General features: G+C 34.6%; 2 protein-coding genes across 2 annotated transcripts; both read right to left on the minus strand.

Annotated features, from left to right (window-relative positions):
- Window positions 1–1,633: 1,633 nt before the first annotated feature.
- Window positions 1,634–4,193, minus strand: LOC141707934 (protein trichome birefringence-like 31). The gene is made up of 5 exons (XM_074511385.1): window positions 3,109–4,193; window positions 2,844–3,015; window positions 2,539–2,738; window positions 2,219–2,365; window positions 1,634–2,144 (listed from the first exon to the last, which is right to left on the minus strand). The coding sequence occupies exons 1-5, from the start codon at window positions 3,486–3,488 to the stop codon at window positions 1,787–1,789; spliced, it is 1,257 nt and encodes a 418-aa protein (XP_074367486.1). The 5' UTR covers window positions 3,489–4,193; the 3' UTR covers window positions 1,634–1,786.
- Window positions 4,194–4,332: 139 nt separating this feature from the next.
- Window positions 4,333–10,324, minus strand: LOC141707933 (sodium/calcium exchanger NCL-like). The gene is made up of 7 exons (XM_074511384.1): window positions 9,800–10,324; window positions 8,106–8,291; window positions 6,967–7,148; window positions 6,274–6,407; window positions 5,904–6,180; window positions 5,500–5,802; window positions 4,333–4,915 (listed from the first exon to the last, which is right to left on the minus strand). The coding sequence occupies exons 1-7, from the start codon at window positions 10,188–10,190 to the stop codon at window positions 4,667–4,669; spliced, it is 1,722 nt and encodes a 573-aa protein (XP_074367485.1). The 5' UTR covers window positions 10,191–10,324; the 3' UTR covers window positions 4,333–4,666.
- Window positions 10,325–12,462: the final 2,138 nt, after the last annotated feature.

The following is a 12,462-nucleotide window of genomic DNA, read 5'->3' on the forward strand; positions in this document are numbered from 1 at the left end:
AAATATTACTATAATTACAGTGACCAAACCGAACACCAACCAAACTTTTATTATTTCGTCTTTTATATAATAGTATAGAAGATAGATAGATTGATAGATGGACAACCAACATATATTAAAAAAATTGTTCATAATATTTTTGGAGAGAGATTTGTTTTATTTGGAGAAAGTAAAAAAGACAACATGTTTTACTTAAAAAAGGTATAGATTAAAAAGAATTGTCTAAAATATTTGTAGAGAAAGAGTTCTTTTAGTTGATGAAAAATAAAAAAAGGCAACGTATTTTACTTATAAAGGTTATTGGTTAGATATTAATTAAGTAAGGACAATTGTATAAAATATTAAATTTTTTTAAGAAAGGGCAATTATGTAATTGAAGGAAGAACCGTAAAATTTCGTCTTTAATATAATAATATAGATAGATAAACAATTCGACTTCAAAAATCAATTCTTTTTTTTATGTAATTGAATTGTAAAATAATGTTTACTTTAAATATATTTGTCTTTACATTAATAGTAAAAATTATATAAAAAATAATTTTTTTACCATGAACCCGTACAAATTATATTCACGACAACTATTGGTTAGAGGTGCAGATGGTTTTGACTTTTGCATTGTTTTAAGAAAATAAGGTTTTTTGCATTGTCTTAAATGATGAGATGAGATTGTTGTTGTTGTCGAGGAATAATGATGATGATGGTAAGTTGTTCTTGTAAAATAATTAAGAATTTATGGATAGTTAAAGTTAAGGAGCTTAACAAAATATTTAAGTAAAACAGTGATTAAATAAAATAAATAATTAAGTAGCTGAAAAAGTTAATTTATTAGTTATTAGTGGTTATAATATTATTATTCTATTTTATTAAATAAACTTATTTAAAAAGGTTGTTTTAATTGAGAAAAATTAAAAAGGTAACGTGTTATAGTTGAAAATGATTTTTATTTTTTTTCTATTATAATTCGATTACTAAGGCAAATAATTTTTTTTAGTAAAATAAAGGTAATTTATAAAATTCAGCGTGTATCAAAAAATAGGCACCTTATTAAAATTATCAATATTTCGTCTTTTATATAATAATATTAGATAGTATATAACATAGAAGATTGATTACACAATAACAAACTCTAATCAGGTACATTTAGCATGACAGGGGGTATTTAATACATTTAAGGTATAAGATGTTTCGCATGTTCGGTAAATCTGACAAGTCAATTTAATGACTTATAAGCCCGTATTAACTTATTGACGAATGTTTGTCGATTCAATTTATAAATTGAATTTACAACCTATAAGCTGATAAGCTGAATGTTATAAATGACATACTTTTTATCCAACTTATTTTTGATTTTTTTTGCTTTTTTATTAATTTTAATTTTAAAAAATATTTTTTAAATGTTAATCTAACTTGAAATATAAGAATAAAGATACTTATATTTTAAAAATATTTATTTTAGTCCATTTAAGTAAAAAAAATCTGAATTACAAATAAATTTATCACTTATAAGTCTTGATCAACTTATCACTTATAAGTCACTTTTTCAATTTAAATTATAAGTTATTTATTTTAAAAGATTTCCCAAACGAACACGTAAATCTTACTGCACTAATCTTCTCTTTCATTATTAGAGAACAGAGCGGGGGTTAGGGTCTGGGGGGAGAGGAAAACCAAAGCAAAACAAGGGAAATACAATACTGAACTGGAGCTCATATCACATGTGAAAAACCAAAATCTATTATTAGCAGTGGTTGTACAATTTAGTTTAAAAACAATAGTCTAACACTTTCTACGAAGTGTGATAATCCTGGAGAATATGTGCATACAAAATCTGATTCCACGTATCAGGAACCCCTGGTAAACACCAGTGAATACAATCAGCATATGTTTTGGGATCTGCTCTTTCTTCTTTTGTTAGAAGCTTTCCTTTCCGCTCACCATATACTGATGTATGCCCGTCTTTTCGATACTTCGATAATTGTGTAATGTTTAGCAATCTCACTTTGATCTTTAACTTTCCTATTACTTTTTTTATTCTTCTCATGATATCCAGATTGGAACCAGTTCCCCAGTATATTATTGGCTTTTGGATTGGCTGTGTCTCACTGAAACAATTGCCATCTGTTCCAGCTTCCCATTCCCAACTCCTGTATTTTCAACCAAATTATAAACCATGCATGCACCCAAACAAAACCTATGGTTTTTAGTTCAAGTACCTTACCACAAATGTGTGGGGGACATGCTCATGAAAAACACTGTTTGACTACTTGGGTTGATGCTTTTCTCTATCCAATTTCCCCAAGTTTCCATTGCCAATCTGTATGCAGTGGTTACATTATATTCGTCGACTTTGTCCAGACTACCGTATCTGAACAACACAAGACAAGGTAAACCAAAAATCTGAGGTAAATGCTACAAACTCTTTTAATCAAACCTGAAAATTTCATCCTCGACTGAATTATTTATTTTAGTAGGATAAAGTTAAGTTTTAGGAAAGATGGGATCTTAGAATGACAAATGGATTAAATCACCAGGGCTTACGTTGCGTTGATCAATGGTTTATACATCCACCATATATAACTCTCGAATACCAGAATATCTACACCTTCCCACTGTTTGCTATGATTATCAATGCTACCAAGCTTGACAAATCTTCTTAGTACAGAATGATTTGTTGCATGATCTGAATTGGATTCTACTATGAATGGAGCCCAGTAGAATTCTATTGTTGCATTATATTCCTACAAGAAACACCTCTGACCATCAACAAATATTATTATCCAGGAAAATTATAACATCTATTAAACTACAAGTATTTAATTTGTTTGGCTTAACAAACACATTACCTCAGCTCTAAAAATTTTCCTAGGTGGAATTCTAACAAGAGACTTCTTTCGATCTTCCAGTACAGATTGTACCAAACAGACCATCGAGTCAAACATACCTCTTTGAATTGAGTCTCCAACAAACATCAGCCTTTTGTTCCTCAGTATCTCCAACAACTTCAAGGCATTAAACCTTAACATAAAGTCATAAACCTACAGCTCTTTAGCTAGTATGCACCATGTTATAACCAGTTTGTGCGTGCATGTGTCTAAATATCGAAATTACCTTGGCAAGTTGCAAGCAGAAGGCTGCCACCTCCAGTTCTGATAATTAGAATCAGTTCTGCCATTTCTTCTGCAGGTAACTTGCTTGACCAAATAAGAGCAACTCTCTTCAGTATAATGTGGAGCAGATATATTGTCCCATATCCATTTCCCTTCAAACACATTGCAGTCATCAGGAATGACTTCGTCATCGGAAACAGTGATTGGAAGCCTCACAACTCTGTGGTTTTGTAATTTCAAAAGATCAACAACATTAATACTTCCTTTGTTCTTCAAACTTTCGAACACTACTCGTACCATGCCTAGTACCAGAAGAGATGTCAATGCAACAGCAAATATTAGCTGGCTGAGCCGGCGATCAGGAGGAGGTTGTGTTGTCATTGTGGTTGAAATGGTGGATGATGCAGAAGAAGAAACCGAAACTTGAAGTTTGTTTATGTACTCATTGTTTGACACTACTTTTTTTCTTCTTATTTGTTTCTAAATTATATGTGTCTTGCGTTTGAAGCATCTATGATTTATTTTAATTTTTTGGGTTAAAAGAAACATCTACCATGACTGTCTTTGTCATCTAACTACTGGTTGGTGGGATCTAATATCCTAGTCCAGTTTTATCATTCTTATGGAATGTGCTCAAAATTCAGTTGTATTAGAGCTAAATAAATATTTATTTGGATACTAGAAAAAAAAAATCCCCGGTAAACCTGTGTAAAAATAACTAATTTGTGTTGCTGGGAGTTTGATTCACAAGTGTTTTCAATGTACATTGAAACTCTAAAACATCTATACTGAACTTATTATTTAAATCTAGTCTGGTAATGAAAAAAATTACTTGTACTATAATTCAGATTCTTAGTAGCCCAATCAATAATGAGTCAGTGGGGAATCTAGTTCACAATCATGCCCTTCTAGTATAGATTGTTGTATGTACATTTCAAGTTTCTTAACTTGGAATTGTTTCATTAAGCTATGGTGAACATCTACAAACTGGCCAGAAAGGTTGGCACGAAGAGGGCGTTATCCATTTGTTATACAGTTCTAGTAGATGCTCCTGGCCCCGGATTATATGAAGCAGCTACATGCCGCAATGGTAGTGTTTCTACTATTGAACCAGCCAACACATGTTTCAAAAAGAACCACAAGTTCATAACCGTTACATGACTTGTGAAATGTTTTACTGAGTCCTGGAATAATATGGAGGAGTTTTAAATGAATCATAACCAAATTTCAAAAGAATATATTCTTTTATACTATAGCAAATGACATTTTCCAGAACCTACACATATGCATGTCATTGACTATCTCCGATGGATCTGTAGTAACTAATTGCACAAAGGAGAAAGGAAGTAGAGATGTACACCATTTAGAGAGCTACTTTAATTAGTACAACTTAACAGGATAAACAGATGTTAGAGCTTTCTACACTTCTAGCCTATCTGCCATGTCATAGTCAACTGAGTTTGTGGGTAAAGAATGTGTTTGCTATTCCCCGACGTACATATTTGACATCAGGAGTTGAAGTTGTTGTTATGAGAGTGTATCATTTTTCATGTGATTGATTACGACCATCCAAATTTGTAGTCAAGGACGTAAACTAACACCAAGGAGAGTGGATAAAGCAGGAAAGCAATTAAAGTTGTCCAGAGAGGAAAGGTAGTGCTGATGCTACCCAACAAACCCATAACAATGCAGACTATGATAATAACCAAAACTTCAGAAGAGAAGTCCCATACCAATCCTCTAACGTAAACAAGTGCCAAGAACACCGACAGGCATAGAATGTTATTCATGGTTGCTGCTCCATAGATCTGCAAGACAACAGCAACAGTTTCAAGCCGTCAGGAAAAATATGATGATTCTGTCTCAGCTGTAAGATACAAATTTCCTGATCGCCCAAGAGGGAACTATGTATACTATAGTCATAATGTACTATGTTAGAAGGTTGATGTATACATTCTGAATTATTTACTTCTCAATCACACATTATTTGCATCTTCACTGAACATGTACAAAGACCCACTGCTTGATTATAAGTATTTTCATCACGTCCTACATTTGGTGCAGTTGAAATTTTCAAGTGCAACTTTTTCAATGTGTAGTGTTACTTTTCGGTGTAGGACAGAAAAAATTAGCTTTTTATCAGTGTATATAAATTGAACAAGATTTTTGTATGCGTTTTCCTTTTAAGTGCACAAAAGTTCAATATGCATATAAAAAAACAAGCCCTGATTCTAGACTTTTAATTTCTAAAATATTCTTTAGCCAGACCAGTGGAGTGGTAATAAAAATTTATATGACAAGCATTGGAATATTTAATGCAGCTAGCAGCAAGTGAGATTAGAGCAGATAGGCTTGGGGCTACTCTATATATTAAACTAATGAAGAAACAAACCTCAGAAAAAGTTAAGGATGCAGATCTCAGCTTTTTTCTGCTAGCAAATATAACTGCAGACACTGCTTCACTAGCATTAGTTGCCAGGGGAAGAGCTATGAACGATATAAAGAAAGGAGGAATACTCGTGGCACTAGAGAAATTGTCGACAGCATCTACCAGAGGATCAGCAAAAACAGCTGCAAGAACAGTCCCAAGAGTCAACAATATTACAGCTTTTATGGTTGTCCACTTGGGAACTTTTACAACCTCAACAGCTTCATCACTTTGTTCCCCTAGAAGATCATATTCCCTCTTTGTTTGCTGCCACCAATGCATTTAAAGATCTCATTCTAATGTAGCTCTAATAAAAAGAAACAGTAGTATATGTATATATAAAACCGGAGTAATGACAAATCACGAACCTCGTGATAGTCGTTCAGGTACTTGATTGTATCAGAACCAGTTACAAGAGAGGAAGCCTTTGACTTATTTACATCCTCAAGCCATTCTGCAATCCCACCGATGAACTCTGGCAAATCAACTTGATTATCAGCAGACTTGTCAAAATCCTTCATTAGTTTAGCCACGGCATCATCACGATTCAAATTTATTTGATCGAATTGAATTCCTAAAACTAGGGCTCTAAGTTCTGAAGCTGTAAGAAATCCATCACCATCCAGATCCATTGCCTTGAAAAGCCTGAAAGAAGTCAGTAAGATAAATAAGACTTAATAAAAAGGCAATGGAAGCTCTATAGAAGAGCAGCTAATAGTAAGAAGCATGAGCACGGACTTTTCTATGACTTCTTCATTAGGTGTTCCCTGATCAGTTGACAGTCTTGCTAGTGCACTCTTCAGAATTCCAGATTTTACATGCTTATCCTTTGTATAAGCAAGCTTTCTGCTCTGAATCCAAGGCTGGAATACCTGCATAAATATTTGGAGTAAAATCAATCCCAGTAGTAGAATGGAGATATAAACTTGAGATGTCAAAAATCAACCAGGGTGACTGACAATACTTTAAGCATTGACTCCAAATTATAGGCCATCAGAAGAGGTGAAAATCAAAAGTCAAATAAGATTTATTTGTAAACATAGTTGACAATAGACAAATCTATGCCTTCAATAAGCAGGCTCTTTTACCACTTCATTAAACAAAAGCACATGATGCATAAAGGCCACCTAAATTAATATGAAAGTGGAATTGGCAGGAAAATTGTATACTGTTTTATGTATGAAACTGTTACTTTAAAAAAATTGAAATAGTTTATAGGAGAGTGCTTCGGCAAGAGGTAACAGCGGCAAATGTCCTGCCCAAAGTTATTGTATGCATCAAAATATTTGCATTAATATAACAACGCAAACATAGAATGAGCTACAGGCAAAAACATATATTTATATTTATACATATATACATAATATATATATTGGAAATTACAAGTGTTAGGCACATACACTTAAATATTTGTTAATTTTGTTGAGTCACCTGATAAATGCAGTATGAAACTAGTAGCAAGACAGAGATAACAAGCGCAATCAAGACTGCCGAGTGCCTTCCTGAAGTTGAGTGCAAAAGTTGCGGAAACTGTACAACTATGAAAGGAATTAATGATACAACCATTATCATTGACGCATAACTTGTCCAAATATCAGTACTGACACCTGAACCTGCAATGGCGGAATCACTAATTAGTCGTAAGAATTTCAAATTTAGGATCAGCTAGAAAAGTGGACTGTATAGCAACATTTACAAACCATATCCATAGTTGAGGCTAGTCTAATCAATGACGGGGCCGAAAATGAACAATCTAAAGCAAGCAACTTGGACAGTTTTAAGAATACCACAATACTGAGCAAGAATACGAGAAAGATATACAAGAGATTATATTCGTAAATGTAACGTCAAGCTTTATTATAACTTTTAAAAGTTGGACATTATGTTTATTTAATTAAGCTATCACGAGATTAATATCTGACTGTTGTCAGCAGCAACCCTTTTGTGCTAAAATCACGAGTTTTACTAAGATGTATATTTTACTAAAAACAATTCTGTTAAAAAATAATATGCCCTCATTAGTTGCTGAACAAGCATCAGGTAAACATTTCCAAACTTGATGCCATGGAAAACTGATTATAAAAAGAAATCAGTTTGATTGGATGACCAATGATCAGGTATTCTCTAAAACTTGCTGATGAACAATTTTTTTGGTAGCCTTTAAAGTGATATCATCAAGACTCCTTATAACCTTATTAATAAAAGACGTAATAAAAACCTAAAAATTGAATAATTCTGAAGATTAAAAAATATGAAATCTGTCTATTAAGAATGTAGTTGCTAGAAATGAAATATATATATTCCAAGAAGTTAATTGTATGTAATGGTTGTCGTTGATTCAAGCATAATTGTTCAGTCTATTATTCTGTTTATTGCTGTCAATTTCCAGACTCTCTAAAAGCACTTAAAAATAACCTCAATCCCGTATATCACTTTCTAGAGAGGGGTTTAAGAGTAAAAAAGCTATTATAAAATTAGTCCTAAGCAGTTTGAGCAGTTTTTCAGTGATAAGTAAGTAATAAAGATGCAAAGTTATGTACAAGTGATGAAACACAGAGGAAGAGACGAACCACTTAAGCTAAATCCTTTGGTATTATTTCCATCTATAGCTACAGAATTTTCTATGTCACATTTGCCAACAATAACACAGGTTCCCCATACTACTGTAAGAAGCATTACGGTGGATCCAGCTAGCAACCCCATGCCAACTGAAACCTGACTTTGAGCAGTGTTGACACTCCCAGATAATCCAGAGACTGAAAAAGAATGACATTGATTAGATGAAATATTGAACAGATAAATACCTCAAATGTTTGCAAATTTTTAATAGAATTACAGAGTATTGTGTGGTGGGAGTACGGGGGATTGTGAGTCCACCATTAAGTAGTCGTGCAGAATAGTACCGGTAATAATATTCATTTTTCCTAGAAAAAGGAGCTTTGCAAAAAATAGTTTTCAGCTACTTAGCATTTTTATGCCTAAGAAAAGCCTTATAGGGAGAGTATTTGGTTAGTTACATATCTGCAATCTTGTAAGAGTATCTAAAACTTGGTTATATATTGGCATCTGAATTTCCAACACCAAATGAAGATTATTTTATAGCTAAATTCAGCTAGTTGAAACAATCTCATAATTAACCCCTGCATGATAGCACAAAAACATAAAAAATCCATTCACATTTCACTCAGATGAAACAAAAACTCAAATTGACTAACAACCATAGAGGTTAAAGCAAACACTATAATTAAGAAGTAAATTGACTTTTATACACAAAATCCTTTTTATTTAAAATATATGCTGAAAAAGAAAAGAATCTGGGAACATAGTCAAATTTATATTATGGACCTATAGGAGCCGTAATAGACAGTAAACTGAATAAGCCTAGTTAACCTGGTACCGATACCTCCATTAGATTACTATAAAGACAGATGTCATCACAGGTTAAACATTGGAGGTAAAGAAGCAGATAATGGGCATCCTTATACAAAATTCAGATTAGGCCTCATTTTCAAAATATTTTATTATAATTATTTGTTTACTTGTGAGATCCATCCAGGACAAAGAAGAAAACAAGCATTTTCTTAAAAGGGATTCAGGGACATTTCTGTACTGTCCATGTGTTCCCTTTTCTTCGCTTCTATCACTAATTTATTGTTTTTTCTTTTAGACTGACTATTCACTATTTATCTTTAGTTTTATTGACTTTTTGAGCCTCAGGTTTTGCACCAATATACTCATCTGTCCCTGTGATTTCAAAGTGTTCATTTTTGCCCCTGAAATATTGAAAACATACCTTTTTAAAATTGGACCGCGAAAAAAAACTAAGGACCGGAGGAAAAAATCAGTGCAAACCGGCGATCCAAGATTTAAAAGGTACGTTTTCAGCACTTCATGGGTAAAAAGGAACATTTTGAAACCACATAGACAGATGTATATTAGTGCAAACCTTGATGTTTAAAAGGTCATTAAGCCTTACCTTTACCCTTGTAAAATAATTTATACAAATTTGTATTAGAAGACTTAGATTTAGGAGCTGAAAGGTAGCAGATAAAAAATTATTAACATGTTACTAAGCAAAGCTAACTATATATATATATATATGAATGTTTCCATGAAATTGACATAACAGCTAAGAAAAGAAAACATAAGTTACCAGGACTTTGAGAACCTCAATGTGTTAGTAGGAGGAGTTGAAAGGATCTTATATGAAATCTTAACAGTCACCCTCTTCATAAATAATTTAGTTAGTAAGTTACCAATATACCTAAAATGAGCAAAGCATCGGGAAGAGCACCGAGAACGGGAAGAAAGAGGCCACCAATGATACCAGGGCCAAGAATGTCCAATAAAATCTCACTTCCATGGGAAAGATAAGTAGCACCTACATACATAAGATATCCGTAAGCGAGTATCAGGAATAAGTTTCCTAATCCGGCGTTTGTGCAAGGCATGAATCCATATGTCTGCTCGCAAACCGAATCAGCTGTTGATTCTTCAAGTCCAGTAGCCACATTTTCAGATATCCCGTCGGAGATGAGATCTGAGCTCACATGAGAAACAGTGATTCTCCTGCCGGAGATTTCAGGAACAAGTAAAACACAAGATAATAACAAGGCAAGGAGAGGGAAAGCAACTTTTTTATTGGTCAACATCATTGTGTTTGCGTGAAGAAGATGATGATGATAAAGTACACACAATGCGGATAGGTTTATATTTATATACCAAAAATATAGGTATTTAAATCAGGCAGATTTATAGTTACACGTCTAACTCACTGCTTAGTGGGTATATTGTAGTACATATTTATACAAGGAGAAGCAAGAGGAGTGTATGATCAGTGTAAGAACCGTGTGTCCGTGTTGTTCGCTGTACTGACTTTATTATTTTCTACAATTATATTAATTTTTTTTAGGGACATGGATCAGGATGAGTACGACGACTTTTTAAAGTCCTTTATTCTCTACTAACATTTGCCGGCCCCCTCTTCCTTGTTTACTTATAATTCTACTATTCTGGCTAACAATCGTCTAAACAAGCGCATCTTTGACGCTAATTCAAAAATTCAAATTTGAGATCAAATTTGAGATTGTGGCTATGGCCTGATATGACCCACTAAATAAAGACCTATCTGATAATTATATTATTGGGTCGAAAGTCCACCATGCCCATGAACCGAAGGCCCATGGAAATCCACGGGATGTGGCCCACTTTGCTATCCAAACCGTTGAAAATAAAGAGGCATAACGCCACCTTTCCACTCCATCCTTAAATGATGAGTAACAGGAGAACATTTATGGCAGATATGGGTATAAAATCCCTTAAAAAGTAAGAGTAAACACACTCATTCTCTCAAGGCTCTACCTTTCTTGTATTTTCTACCCACTTTACAACCAGGTTCTTATTCTCACACCGGAGGTGAATCGAGGGAACAATCTCTCGCATTCTCTTCCCTTTCAGGTCATAACCGAAGGTGTCTACACGGAGGCCGAAGCCTGTTCATCCATACGAAGGAATCTGGGCGTAACATTTTCTGCCGTCTGTGGGAACTACGAGAATCATCAGACGAAATACCGAGACAATGACAGAGCTAATCCATTCGCACTCACCACCACCAGGTTTTACCGATAAGGGGCAGCCGTCCACCCTAGTGGACGCTGATGGAGCCATCACATTAACCCCTGAAGAAGAGGCCTTGCTCCTAAAGATTCGGGTGGAAAAGGATGCGGAGAAGGGCAATGCCAAAGATGACTAAACTAAAAAAAAGTAGAGGCCCGCGCAAAACGAAGGGATGCTGATGCGTTACGGCTGAAAGCCCTACAATTGCAAATATAAGAAATTGAGTTGCAAGAAAAAGCTTTACGAGAAGCGCTGCAGGCTGACGAGCCAGAAAAAATGAGTAAGCACAGGAAAGACCGTAGGGTACATGACGAAGAAGATGAGTCTGACTCTGATTCGCATCCCCGGAGAAAGAGGATGAAGCAACCCTTTTTATCTGACTCAGACGAAGAGCCTGACAGTTCCCGACTCAGGCTCACTCGCCTAGAAAAGGCTTTGTTCGGTGATAAGAGGGCTGACCGAGAACCGATCATGACCGAAGAGATCGAACAGTATCGACCCCCTCCAGACGAGGAAAGACAGTTCCCCAAAATGAGTAAGTTTAATGGAAAAGGGGACCCTGAGGACCACTATGAAAAGTACGAGTTGTTGATGATTGGGATGGGACATTAAGATATCATGCTCTGCAAAATGTTCAAGATATATCTGAAGGGATCAGCCTCGATGTGGTACAAATCCCTCAAGCCTAGGTTGTAACACCCCCAAATCCGGGGTCGGGGATCCGGGTTGTCACGAGTTCCATTTCCCTTAATAACACCCAATCTTAATAATTAATCAACTACTCTGTACTGTGACCCCACAATAAATACACACACCACACGTTATAGTCTCAGAGATGAACATCCAAAAATAATCACAAGTCATTTTATTCCCCAATTATCTGCCAATACACCTTAAAAGGTTTTCTGAATAAATTTACATTTCTTTGCCATTATTACAATTGATAAAGATACATAAGTCTGGTACATCAAAAGTTGAAAGCCTAGCCTATTGGTAGTTCCTACCTCAGCTACAGCGACATCAACGCCTATAGGAAACTGCGGAACGTTTCCTATCCGCTCGCGAATTGGGAGCTTGGTCCTGTTCATCTTTTCTATCTGTTGTTGTGTGATGAAAGAAGAAAGCAAGGGTGAGCAGCAAGCCCACCAAAATAATATGTATAATGATTAACTATATATGAGCCTTCTCATAGTACTCATGAAAGTCTTGGTCAAAAGAAATGAACCAAGTTGATATCTTAATGCGATGAAGTTGCAAAATATTCAATATATATATATATACTTTTCAAAATATTGGAAGTCCTCTTCCATG

Source organism: Apium graveolens, chromosome 2 (assembly GCF_009905375.1).
Source record: "Apium graveolens cultivar Ventura chromosome 2, ASM990537v1, whole genome shotgun sequence".
Lineage (NCBI taxonomy): Eukaryota > Viridiplantae > Streptophyta > Magnoliopsida > Apiales > Apiaceae > Apium > Apium graveolens.